General features: G+C 34.3%; 1 protein-coding gene across 9 annotated transcripts in view; it reads right to left on the reverse strand.

The window, feature by feature from the left end:
* The window catches only part of SCAPER (S-phase cyclin A associated protein in the ER), a 413,812-nt gene that overhangs the window by 295,855 nt on the left and 104,906 nt on the right, over nt 1–13,051 (reverse strand). For 7 of the 9 annotated variants that reach the window (XM_055556200.1, XM_055556198.1, XM_055556193.1 and 4 more), the window contains exons 9-14: nt 10,994–11,256; nt 7,638–7,874; nt 2,543–2,713; nt 1,863–1,932; nt 1,545–1,662; nt 1,157–1,268 (exon numbers count right to left, since the gene is read on the reverse strand). In XM_055556200.1, the coding sequence (XP_055412175.1) occupies nt 1,157–1,268; nt 1,545–1,662; nt 1,863–1,932; nt 2,543–2,713; nt 7,638–7,874; nt 10,994–11,256 (971 nt within the window). The remainder of the gene's footprint in view (nt 1–1,156; nt 1,269–1,544; nt 1,663–1,862; nt 1,933–2,542; nt 2,714–7,637; nt 7,875–10,993; nt 11,257–13,051) is intronic. The other 2 variants (XM_055556199.1, XM_055556197.1) reach the window with 1 other exon arrangement.

Consider the following 13,051-nt stretch of genomic DNA (forward strand, 5'->3'; position numbering starts at 1 on the left):
TCACTTCTAAGATTAGGTTATTATAAAAAGACAATGCAGCTTCCATTCTGGCAGCTCACTTATTCATTCTCTCTTTTTCTCTCTCAGATTATTCTGTGGCAATGGTAGCAGCCATGTCATGAGAACACTGGGCTGTGGAAAGACTCACATGGCAAGAAATGGGGGTCCACAACCAACCACTAAAGAGGACTCCAGGCCTGCCAACAGCCACATGAGGGATCTGAAAGTGGATCTTTCAGCTCCGAATGACTGCTGCCCAAGCCAACACACTGACTGCAACCTCACGAGAGACTCTGAACAAACAAACAAAAAATCACAACAGAAGCCACTTCCGGTTTCCATGCCCAAGAAACTGTGAGCTAATAAATGTGTGTCGTTTTAAACTGCTGAGTCTTGAGGTCCTTTGTTACACAGCACACATAACTAACACAGTACTCACATCTGCCATGTATAATTAACAATAAGAATGACCATATATATATGGAACAACAGTCACCCAAGTACCATGCTACAGTTTTACATACTTGCTACATTCATCAACACAGCTGGTTAACAGTTATAAATGCCATTTTATGGATAAAGAAATTAAAAGGCAATATTGTTAAGTAATTTGCCAAGGGCACCCACCACATGCTATCATGTGGTTAAAATCAAGATTTCACCAGACTGGCTATCTCCAGAGTCCGTGTTCCTTCCACTACATCACAGTGACCTAAAGTTATACTGCTCTGAATACTCCGACATTGCAGGCAGATTCTCTGCTGTCTGAGACACAAGGGAAACCCCATGAATCTACTTAGTGCCCTGCTTATTCAAATTTCACCATCTCAGGCTCAAAACTGTCCTACCAATTCATCAAACACTTTGCACAAGACTGACTAAGGAAACCCCCAGTGAAAATGGCAAAAGACAAAGTGTAGCTTTAATAATCCATGCAAACTGCAGAACATCAATTTACTAGCTTTTTTAGGAATGACAAATTCTTATTTCTTTTTTTAGAAAGGTACAGGTAATTTTCAGTGGATAGAAATGCTTTTATTTTCTAGTGAATTTATTTTTACTGTTCTTTTAGCTTCTTTGAAACCAGAAAAAGTCAATATGAAAATAAGCCCAGCAATTTAAGGCAATCATGGTTCTCTAAAAATTAAAAACTCACCCTTTCTAACAATTTCTGAAGCTTTAATGTTTTCTGTTCACGTAACTTTTCCCTTAGCTGCTGTGCTTTCATTTGTTTTTCTTCATGTTTCTTCTTAGATTCTGCAATTGTTCTATTAATACAAACAAATGGACAAGAGACACAAATGTTTACATGATAAAGCCAAAAATATCTTTAGTCTTCAAAGTTCTTAAAATAAATATAAACAATACACAAAACTAATTTGGCCTAACATTTCAGGAAAACCTTGTCACTTTTCAAAAGATCTGAAACTGTCCTGAATAATGTACCTTAAAATAGTATCAGTATGTAACGACTCCATTTAATAATTAAGAATGGCTAGCTCCCTTCCTGTGAAACATTTCAAATTAATTTTCAAAGGCCAGACCTTTTACGAGATGGTGAGGAAAGTTTTTCATGCATGTGAATTCCATGTCCTGGAGGCCTAGCAGGTTCCTCCTCTACAATATCCCCCCAGGATGTATTTTGGCGCCAAGATTCACGAGCTATTTTCAGAAAAAAGAAAACCACTGTTACTGTTTAACCACGTAAATCTATAAAACCAACTTTTGAGAACCAACTTTTAAAAGGCATCCTACTCTAATAAATTATTCATGTTACACAAAAACCACATGTATTAACATAATCTACTTTGTACCACTCTACCTATACATACAACACACACACACATGCACACATAAATTACCTTCATAATCTGCAAGGACATCATTCCAGTTCATACCACAGAAAGATACACTGCCACTGCCCATGCTGGCCTAAAATGTAATAAGAAAAACTGAAAGATAGTTGAACCAATTATAAACTAATAAAATGAACTATATTCGAAAATTTCCTACCTATTGCTCATATATTTCATTTAGCAAACAGTCCAACACCAACATTCACAGCAGAAATGAATGAAGTAATTTTAAAAGCAAAGTATTGGCCTTAAACTGTTACTACATAAAACTCTGAAATATTCAGAGTATACATCAGAAAAGCTCAAAAGTACTTGTTGGGCATTAAAATTTAATAGAAAAATATTTGAAAGATTCATGGTTACTTTCATTCTTTAAGAAATCCCTATCATCAACATATATATCATGAGCGCTTAGTGACAGCAAGGCAGTGTATCATTTGCTTTTTATCAGTAGAATAGAAAAAGATGTCTTAGATTCTTCTTCAATCTTTATACTTATAATCTGAGAAATGTTATGTTTTACTTACTCTGAGATTCAATTTCTTCATTTGTAAAATGAGAAACTAACTTCCAGCTTGTCAATTGCATCATATATAAAAAACACTTGGTAAAGTGCTTTAAAAAAGACTTCCTATTGCTTATTGTATGTCTCAATCACCCAGAGAATAAAAATGCTAAAAGCTCACAGAAAAATCACTGTCGTTGTCAGTTTCAAGGCTGATATCGTTGTTTTCTTCAGCTTCAATTTCCCTAGTTAACTGCTCCTCTTCAGCAATAGCACTGGCAATGGCTTCCTCGTTGGCCTTTTCTAGGCGATCTGCTAGCTCTTCCTTTTTAGCAAGGACTTCTGCCATAGACTATGAAGTTAAAAACAAACAATAAGAAGAATCATCAGTAGACTGGAAAGTCAAGTAATTATTTCTGTCTTTCTTTTCTAATCATATACTCAACATATACATAAAAATAGCATTGATAAAGAACTATAAAACTTGGGGTCCAGCTCTGTGACTCAGAAATTTCTTAAAAGCAAGAGACTCTTCTGTATTCCAAAAAATGATACAATAACCCATGACTTACTTTCTTACCAGACCACTGTGTGTGACAAACTGTGAGGTTATATAAATAAGAGGTATTGTTATTAATGATAAAGTGTGAATTTCATTCGAGCACCAAAATTTAAAACAGTTACAGACAAAATATCTTACAAACAAAAGAAAAACACCATTCTTAAAAAGGAACATAAAAAAATTATGCCGTAATGGTGTTAATATTTTTGAACATATACACCTAATTTAAAATTATGCATTAGAACTATGTAATACAAATAATATGTACCAGAATTAATTGATAAATCCCTATAATAAGCTAAACACGTATACTAGAAATGCTAAGGCAAAAACTGAAATAACAAAGATTTATGACTACTAAGCCAACAAAGGAGACAAATTTAAAAATATAATTAAAAAGAGGGGAGAAAAATAGGAAAAGCAGGATAAAGAATAGGTGAGTCAAAGGGAAAAACAATAAGATGGTAGATTTAAAAGAACCATATTCATAGTCACATTAAACAGAAATAGTCTAAACACCTCAACTAGTAGACTCAAATCTGGATAAAAGCAAGACCCCAAACCACATGCTGCACGTAAGAAACCTAATTTGAATATGAGGAGTATAAACAGATTACAAATAAAAGAGCTACCATACTAACACTAATCAAAAGAAAGCTGAATTATTAATATCAGACACAGTAGGTTTCAGAACAAAAAATATGACAAGGGATAAAGCCGGTCATTTCATAATGATAAAACAGTTGATTTATTGAGAAGACAAAACAATCCTAAAAGTTTGTGAATTTAAGAACAGACCTTCAAAACAAAGGAAGCAAAAACTGACAGAATTGCAAAACAAAATAAACCTGATGGCAATGTAAAATGGTTCAGCCACTTTGGAAAACTGTCTGATAGTTTCACACAAAGGTTAAAAATTAAGTTACCACATGTTAGTCGCTCAGCTGTGTCCAACTCTTTGCGACCCCATGGACTGTAGCCCACCAGGCTCCTCTGTCCATGGAATTGTCCAGGCAAGAACACTGGAGTGGGTAGCCACTCCCTTCTCCAGGGGATCTTCCCATGTATCGAACTCAGTTCTCCTGCATTGCAGGCATATTCTTTACCATCTTGAGCCACCAGGGAAGCCCATATGAAAGTTATCATATAACCCCAAAATTCCAATACTAGATGTACATCCAGAAGAAACGAAACCATACGTTCACACAAAAACTTGTACACAAATACCTACAGTGGCATTATTCACAAATGCCAAAAAGTGGAGAAAACCTAATGTTCATAAACTAATGAATGGATTAAATATGGTTCAGTTCACATTTTTCAAACAATGGAATATTATTTGGCCATAAAAAGGAGTGAAATACTGGTACAGGCTAAAACACAGATGAACCTTGAAAATAATATGCTTAGTGAAAGGAACCATTCACAAAGACCACATATTGTATTCCCTTCTATAAAATGTCCACAACAGGCAAATCTGTATGAGAGAAAGACAGATGAGTGGCTGTATATGGCCGGGAGGGTGGGGAGAAAGAGAGGTCTGCTCATGGACACTGGGTTTTTTCTGAAGTGATGAAGTGTTTTAAAACTAATCATGGTCACATTTGCACAACTCTGTGAACATATTAAAAAACATTGAACTGTACACTTTAAATGGATAAACTGTATATTATGCAAGTTATATCTCAATAAAGTTGGTTTTAAAAAGGTAGTGCCACAGATACATGCAGAGATTTCAATACCTCTCTCTCAACTGATAGAACAGGTACAAAACATTGGCAAAGGAGACCTGAACAATATTATCAACCAAACTGACCTAGATATTTCCTCAAGAGAAATGAAAACATATGTTTAAAACAAAGACAAATGTTCATGGTGCCTTTATTCATAACAGAGAAACTGGAAACAAACATCTGTCAGCAACTGAACGGATGAACGTATTGAGCTGCACGCATATGAGAGTACCGCGAAAGACAACAGAAAAAGAAGCAACTATTAACATACACAGTGATGTCAATGAATCTCTAAATAATTATGCTACGTGAAAGAGGCTAAACATTACATAATTTACATTAATTATATTATTCCATATACAGAGAATTCTGAAAATGCTAATTAGTATGTAGTGGCAGCAGAGTAGTGACAACCTGGGTAGGGGAAACAGGGAAGAGCAGAAAGAAGGATGACAGAAGAGAATGTAAAACTTTTGGAGGCAATCGATACTTTCATTATCTTGATTGTAGTGATGATTTCATAGGTATAAACACATGTCAAAATATATCAATGTATATACTTTAGATATGTGAAGTTTATTGAAAATCAATAACACCTCAATAAAGGTATTAAAAATGCAAGTGCTTGAGCTTCAGCTTATTACTGAATTGGTCTGAAGCCTAAACACTGGTAGCTTCCTTAAAGCCACCCCTCCCAACTTCATCTACCCTGTTGATACTCTACTCCCTCAAAACACACAAGATTGTCCCTGGGGAACAGAATGGGATAAGGGAGTTTAGATGAGAAATCATTTCTTTGCATCATAAGCTTTTTCTCTATAAACTCTTGAATATTACAGAAATTAACTTCTTAAGGTGCCATGACAACATCACAAATACCAGTAATTAGAAAGCTATTAAAGTTGAATAGACTTAACTTTGTAGAAAGTATGTTCTCACATGAGCTTATTTCCTTCCTAATCTTATCTTCTCCAGAGAACATTTCTATTTTGTCTTTTAAGACCTGAAAATATTTTAACATAGTAACACAGCTTATGGATGAAATGATTTAATTATCCACATACAACTTCTACTATTTTCCACACTGTGAAATTCAAACAAATATGTGTATACATCATCACTCCTAAATTTCTAAATTTTCATTAAAATTTGGAATTTCAGTAAATCTAAAAAAATTAATCCAGGGTAGCTAGGATTTATATCAGCACATTTTTACAATGCTGGCAAAAATGGACCTTAAACATAAAGGTTCTCACAGTCATTTTTTGCTTAGCTTTCTGTTAAATAAGAGAACTGCAGATTTTTTTACTCTAACCATCTATGAGACAATATTATATACAGGGAAAAAAGGAAAGAGTTTTCTCAATACAACCACAGTTCTCTATAATTCTTCACTTAGAATCTCAACAATGAGGTGCTTATCTAGAGCAACCCACAGAAGTATCACTGCCAAGACAAATTAAAAACATAAAATTTTTTGAAAACCTTGGTTTTGAAACCTTGGTTAAAACTCCTCTAAAACTTCTAAGAATATACTAATATTCATATGTAAAGCAGAACTTATTTTCTTTCAAGTATGTAATGTCACACTCAAAATAACCAAGGGTTTTCAATGTTCCACCACAAGCTAATTTTACCTATGTGATCAAAATAAAAATGATTAGAGAAGAATTTTTAAAAAACATTTTTATGCTTACTTAAGTATAGGATGTTTTTCCTCTTTTGAAATTTGATTCTCACAGACTCAGTACACAAAATAATTTAATATGATATCTATGAAATTTAATATGATATCTATGATATCAATTTCTACCCCGTACATTAAATTCACTTATATGACAGTAATTACATTTAACTTTCAAAAAATTCACACTAAAAGATATAAGTTAAAAACAAATTACCCTTATTCCTTTACAAAGGAATCTAAATATTAATTTGTTTTTCTTATTACTATAACTCTTATTTTCCTTAAACAACTCATATCAAGTTTCATCTATATCTAATCTGACTCTAAGATATATGATTTGGCCTAATCCTGGTGGCTCAATGGTAAAGAATCCACCTAGAATCCACCTAAATGCAGAAGACACAGATTTGATCCCTGGGTCAGGAAGATCCCTTGGAGGAGGGCATGGCAACCAACTCCAGTAGTCTTGCCAAGAAAATCTCACGGACAGAGGAGCCTGGCTGACAACCACGGGGCCACGAGAGCCAGGTACAACTGAAGTTGCTGGGCACGCACACACGCACCATCTGCTGACATCACCTTTCAGCATCATAAAGCACTACGTTTAAAAAGAAATTATAGTATATGGTGGCCATTTAAAAATGAAAATTGGAATGACTTTTCTCAACAGCTTTTTATATGGAGCTACTCCTTTTGAAAATTACTTTTTAAAAATGCCAGCATGACCTATTCTGAACTATCCTCAGGCCAAGTTATCTTACTACTTAAGTGCGAAAGAGAAAGACATGAGCAGAATTAACTATTCATCTAAAAACATAATCCTATAAATAATTTCAAGTCAATGCATTTTTAAAGATTCAGCAATAGGGATGGCAAACTTCATCTTAAAGACCAATTCCAAATGATAACTATGTAAAGTACTCTGTTAAGAGAATTTTAAAAGTAAGTTCATTAAGCACCATTTCCCAACAGAGTGGTAGATGTTGCATGGAAGACATTAATGTTATAGTTTCTTAATGCTAAAGAACATTTGACCAAATCATACAAAAACTAAATGATTTTGAGCAAGTTACTTGACTCTCACAGTCTCATTTCCACCCCATACAAAATAAGAAGAATCTTAACGACATCCAAAGTTTGCTATAAGAATAACACGTTAACATAAAATAACATATAAAATGCTATGTTTAAAAGTGCTCTGTAAAGTGTAAAGAAATGCACAATACAATTTTTCATTATTGGAATTTTTGCCTCTTTAATATATCTACTCGGAATTCTGAGAAGTTGTTCTTACCAAGTTAGCAGCACTCACATTTGAAATATCTGAAGGATCCATTTCACTTTCTATTCTTGCTTTTTCTGCTGAAAATTTGTCTTCACTTGCTTGTAAAGAAGGTGTGTCAGCTTGCTGAATAACTGAAACACACTCTGTATCAATGTGAACAGCAGGTATTTCAGAAGTTTGAACAGAATTGTCTGGTAAGAAACTACTCCCAGAGTTCTTGACATCATCCAGTGTACTCACTGTGAACTAACAAAACATATTGTAGAATGAATCAGAGGAAACAAAAAATACTCACCAACTATTTCACTCTAGAAAAGCTTATTCTGCTTAACCCACAAACTGTGAAGCAGCAGTTGGCTGTAAAAGACCAATCACTCATTATTTTGGTACGTTTCAAGTGTTAGAAAAGAAACATTAAGCAGCCACAAATTTTATTTACATATCTACTATGTTTAAGGACACTCAAGTATTTTAAGAAATTAAGCAATATATGTTGCAATTGCATTTTATTTTATTAGGCTGATTCCTGATGGCTATACTATATGCTTTCACAAAAGAAATCTAGTCACAAGTATAATAAATATTATGCTTTATGTTCAAATAACTAAAGGTATTTACATAGTTTTTATGAAAACTAATATCAAATGAAGGCACTTCTCACCAAATATGTACTTTAAAGGCATTTTACTCAAAACATGGAACTCACTCTCTTTAGATAACATTAACACAACCTCAAAGTATCTTTCATGAAGACTCACATGGTACACAATACCAAATCTTAGATCTAAAAGAAAAATACACCATAAAAGGTAGAGCATATGTCAGCAAGCAATCTCCTTAAGCAATTCATATTCTTTGGACTTCAATAGCCTCTCCATTCCCCTTTAAGAATATTTAACACAAAAGCAACAGAAATGTGAAAACCAAATACAACTTTTGCTTAGGAAAAATACGCTACATCTTTTAAAAATTTTAGAGTTTAGTGAACAGAAACAGGACTTTATTTTCATTTTCTAACAGAGTACAGAAATAACGGCACTATGCTTTTCAGTACTCAGAGTAATGAACTCCAAGGAGAAGAACGAAAATCTAAAGTTGTGAATTTAAAACTCACTCACACCACTACTTAAATAAACATCAGATAAACACTGCAGTGGCCATAAAAACCCCAGTTTGATATAGTATTTATGTAAATATTAAACTTGGCCAAGTCTTATAAACTACTTTAAAAATTCTACTATTGGTTATAACTTTAAAGTGTCCCAAAGTGTTCATTTTAGCATACGCATTATTCAAATAGCATCACAATGTTTATATTGCTATCAACATTATCCATACATCAGTCATCATGGTTTATAATCTTTTCAGTAATATTTATATTAGCATTACTGATCTTTACAATATAGTCAATCCTGTTTATTAAAAAACCAGTATCAACCTAAATAACAGAATCAAAGCTAAATTATAAAGTAATGGTCAAAATATATGAATATGCTAATTCCATTTTCAGAATGAGAGTGGAGAAAACACAGCTATTAATATTAGCTTGGCCACCATAAGCAGTGAACTTTTATACTGAAATAATTCAGCAATAATTACTCATAAGCTCTATGCATAGACTATTTCTAAAATCTCAAAATCATGTAAGCTTATTCTTTACACAAAATTAGCACATTTTTTATAATGTTAAATTTTATAGTTAAAATATATGCTAGCAAAAATGCTAAATGTTGGTAAAGTGATGTAAAAAGTGATTTCTTCATCAAACTTACCTACATTTAAAAGTTTCTTAAAGTTTTACCCAATAGCTATGTACTGTAAAGTTACTATGTGCCTATGACTCTGTTCCATATTACGGGAAATTAAAAGGCAATATGGGCTTCCCTAGTGGCTCAGGTGGTAAAGAATCCACCTGCAATGCATGAGACCTGGGTTTGATCCCATGGCTGGGAAGACACCTTGGAGAAGGGAATGGTAACCCACTCCAGTATTCTTGCCTGGAGAATCCCATAGGCAGAGGAGCCTGGCACGGGGTTGCAAAGAGTTGGACACGACTAAGTGACTTTCACTTTCACACTTTCATAAGATTCTACCCACAAGGAGTTTTCAATCTCATGTGGGCATAAAACATATACACATTAAACAGTTATAAAACATTAAAAACAACGCAGGATTAAGAGATATTATTATCATTAAGAAAAACTTGGGAGTCTAAAAAAAAATAAATATTCTACAGGTAAAAGAAGAAAATTTTAAAAAGCTACTATTCTGGACTGAGAAATATTACAGTTATTTTACAACTTTTTTCCTTAGTCTCTGTACCTATATCAATCTCTTATATTTCACTAATGACTTTACAGAAAACTATACTAAGTGAACATAAACTTTCTTGTAAACAAATATCTTTCAAAAATGCACTGCTTAACCAAACAAGTAAAATAAACTTCAAATGGACTAAAAGAAAAAGGACTGGGAATATTAATCTTAAGGAATTATTTTAAATATTAGCAAATCACTCTATACTTGGACTGTAGAAAACAAAAGTAGAGCAAGTGAAAAATGATTCTTACTTTCATCACTTTAAATAACACTACAAATGAAGCAGGAGGACTCCACTTTAACCAAGTAATCAAAGTCAACAAACATGGGCAAATCGGTATGATATCTTTAGATGTGAGGTTGACAATCACTTTATTTTTGTCTAAAATGCATAAGCCAAAGTGAATAATGAATAAAGAAACTGAAGAACATTGTACCAAAAAAATCTGCAATGTATTCTTCTAAAAGATGAATGTCATGAAAAATAAAGACAGGGTAAGTAACTGATGCTGGTCAAAGATATTAAAGAAACAAAGTCAAATACAATGCATGATTCTAAACTGCATCATGGATCAGGGAAAAAATTTCTGTGAAGAAAATTACAAATTACTGGGGCAACTGGAATTTTTGAAAATCAGACTATAAGTTTAGATAACAATATTATATAAATGTCAAATTCCCTGAATTTTATTATTATAGTGTGGTTATGGAAAAGAGCTTTCTGTTCTTTGGAGATACATGCTGTAGAATTTAAAGGTGAATGGCTGTGATGTTTGTACATTACTTTCAAATGTAAGACGTAAATAAAGAGAGAAAAGAAACTGTGGCAAAATGTTAATCTGTGAATCTAGGAAAAGAGTACTAGAGGGTTCATTATTCTATTCTTGCAACTTTTCTATAGATCTGAAATTTTTCACAATAAAAGTAAAGCAATGAAGTAGAAAAATTAAGACATTCCTACACACACACACACACACACACACACACACATATATATATATATATCCCATATAAAAAGCAGTTAAAGGATTTTCAGAATGTACTACCTGTGTTCTTTCTGCAAGAGGATGATCACATGAGTGTACTGGGTCCTTGGACTGAGATTCTATAGTATTAGAAGGTTCATCTCCAACAAATTCACTCTTCTGTATGCTTTCATCAGGCAAAAGATGTACATTTTCTTTATCACTGTCATCCTTTGATCTTAATGCTTCTGTTGGTAATGAAGCTTTTGGCATCACTGCTGTTGATCGTGAACGAACAGGCCTTCCTCTCTGAACAGTTTCCCATCCTTCAGCATCTTTCCGTTCTATACAGTTGAGGGAAGAAAATAAATCAAGAATTATTTAGAAGATATAAATTTTCAAAAACCTATAAAATAAAAATATTTTACAATCTAATTCTCATTGACTATAACTAAGTATAAACATGACACTGATTACTATGCAAAGTGTATTCACGTGTGTGTGTGTGTGTGTGTGTGTATTATCTAATTCCTATGACCTCTCATGGTAGGTATAATTATCCTTATCTTACAAATGATAAAACTGAGATTAAGACTGACCTAAGGCCCCACAGTCAGAAAGCAACATTTATATAATGTATACCATTACTGGTTAGGGCATAGACTTGGATTACTGTGATACTGAATGGTTTGCCTTGGAAATAAAGAGAGATCATTCTGTTGTTTTTGAGACTGCATCCAAGTACTGCATTTCAGACTCTTTTGTTGACTATGATGGCTACTCCATTTCTTCTAAGGGATTCTTACCCACAGTAGTAGATATAATGGTCATCTGAGTTAAATTCACCCATTCCAGTCCATTTTAGTTCACTGATTCCTAAAATGTCAATGTTCACTCTTGCCATCTCCTGTTTGACCACTTCCAATTCGCCTTGATTCATAGACCGGGTTCCTATGCAGTATTGCTCTTACAGCATTGGACTTAACTTACATCACCAGTCACATCCACAACTGGGTATTGTTTTTGCTTCGGCTCCGTCTCTTCACTCTTTCTGGAGTTATTTCTCCACTGATCTCCCGTGGCATATTGGGTACCTACCGACCTGGGGAGTTCATCTTTCAGTGCCCTATCTTTTTGCCTTTTCATGCTGTTCATGGGGTTTTCAAGGAAAGAATACTGAAGTGGTTTGCCATTCACTTCTCCAGTGGACCACGTTTTGTCAGAACTCTCCACCATGACCTATCTTGGGTAGCCCTACACGGCATGGTTCATAGTTTCACTGAGTTAGACAAGGCTGTTGTCCATGTGATCATTTTGGTTAGTTTTCCATGGCAGAAAGCAAAGAACTAAAGAGCCTCTTGATGAAAGTGAAAGAGGAGAGTGAAAAAGTTCACCTAAAACTCAACATTCAGAAAACTAAGATCATGGCATCTGGTCCCATCACTTCATGGCAAATAGATGCGGAAACAATGGAAACAGTGAGAGACTTTATTTTCTTGGGCTAAAAAAAATCACTGCAGATGGTGACTGCAGCCATGAAATTAAAAAGCACTTGCTCCTTGGAAGAAAAGCTATGATCAACCAAGATAGCATATTAAAAAGCAGAGACATTACTTTGCCAATAAAGAAACGTCTAGTCAAAGCTACGGTTTTTCCAGTAGTCATATATGGATATGAGAGTTGGACTATAAAGAAAGCTGAGAGCTGAAGAATTGATGCATTTGAACTGTGGTGTTGGAGAAGACTCTTGAGAGTCCCTTGGACTACAAGGACATCCAACCAGTTCATCATAAAGGAAATCAGTCCTGAATATTCACTGGAAGGACTGATGCTGAAACTGAAACTCCAAAACTTTGGCCACTTGATGTGAAGAACTGACTCACTGGAAAAGACCTTGATGCTGGGAAAGATTGAAGGTGGGAGGAGAACGGGACAACAGAGGATGAGACGGTTGGATGGTGTCACCAACTCAACAGATGTGAGTCTGAGTAAGCTCTGGGAGCTGGTGATGGACAGGGAAGCCTGGCGTGCTGCAGTCCATGAGGTCACAAAGAGTCCGACATGACTGGGCAACTGAACTGAAGTGAATGTATACTATGTGCTACCACTGTTATAAGTGCCTTTGATATAACTCTTTTA

Source organism: Bubalus kerabau, chromosome 19 (genome assembly GCF_029407905.1).
Source record: "Bubalus kerabau isolate K-KA32 ecotype Philippines breed swamp buffalo chromosome 19, PCC_UOA_SB_1v2, whole genome shotgun sequence".
Lineage (NCBI taxonomy): Eukaryota > Metazoa > Chordata > Mammalia > Artiodactyla > Bovidae > Bubalus > Bubalus kerabau.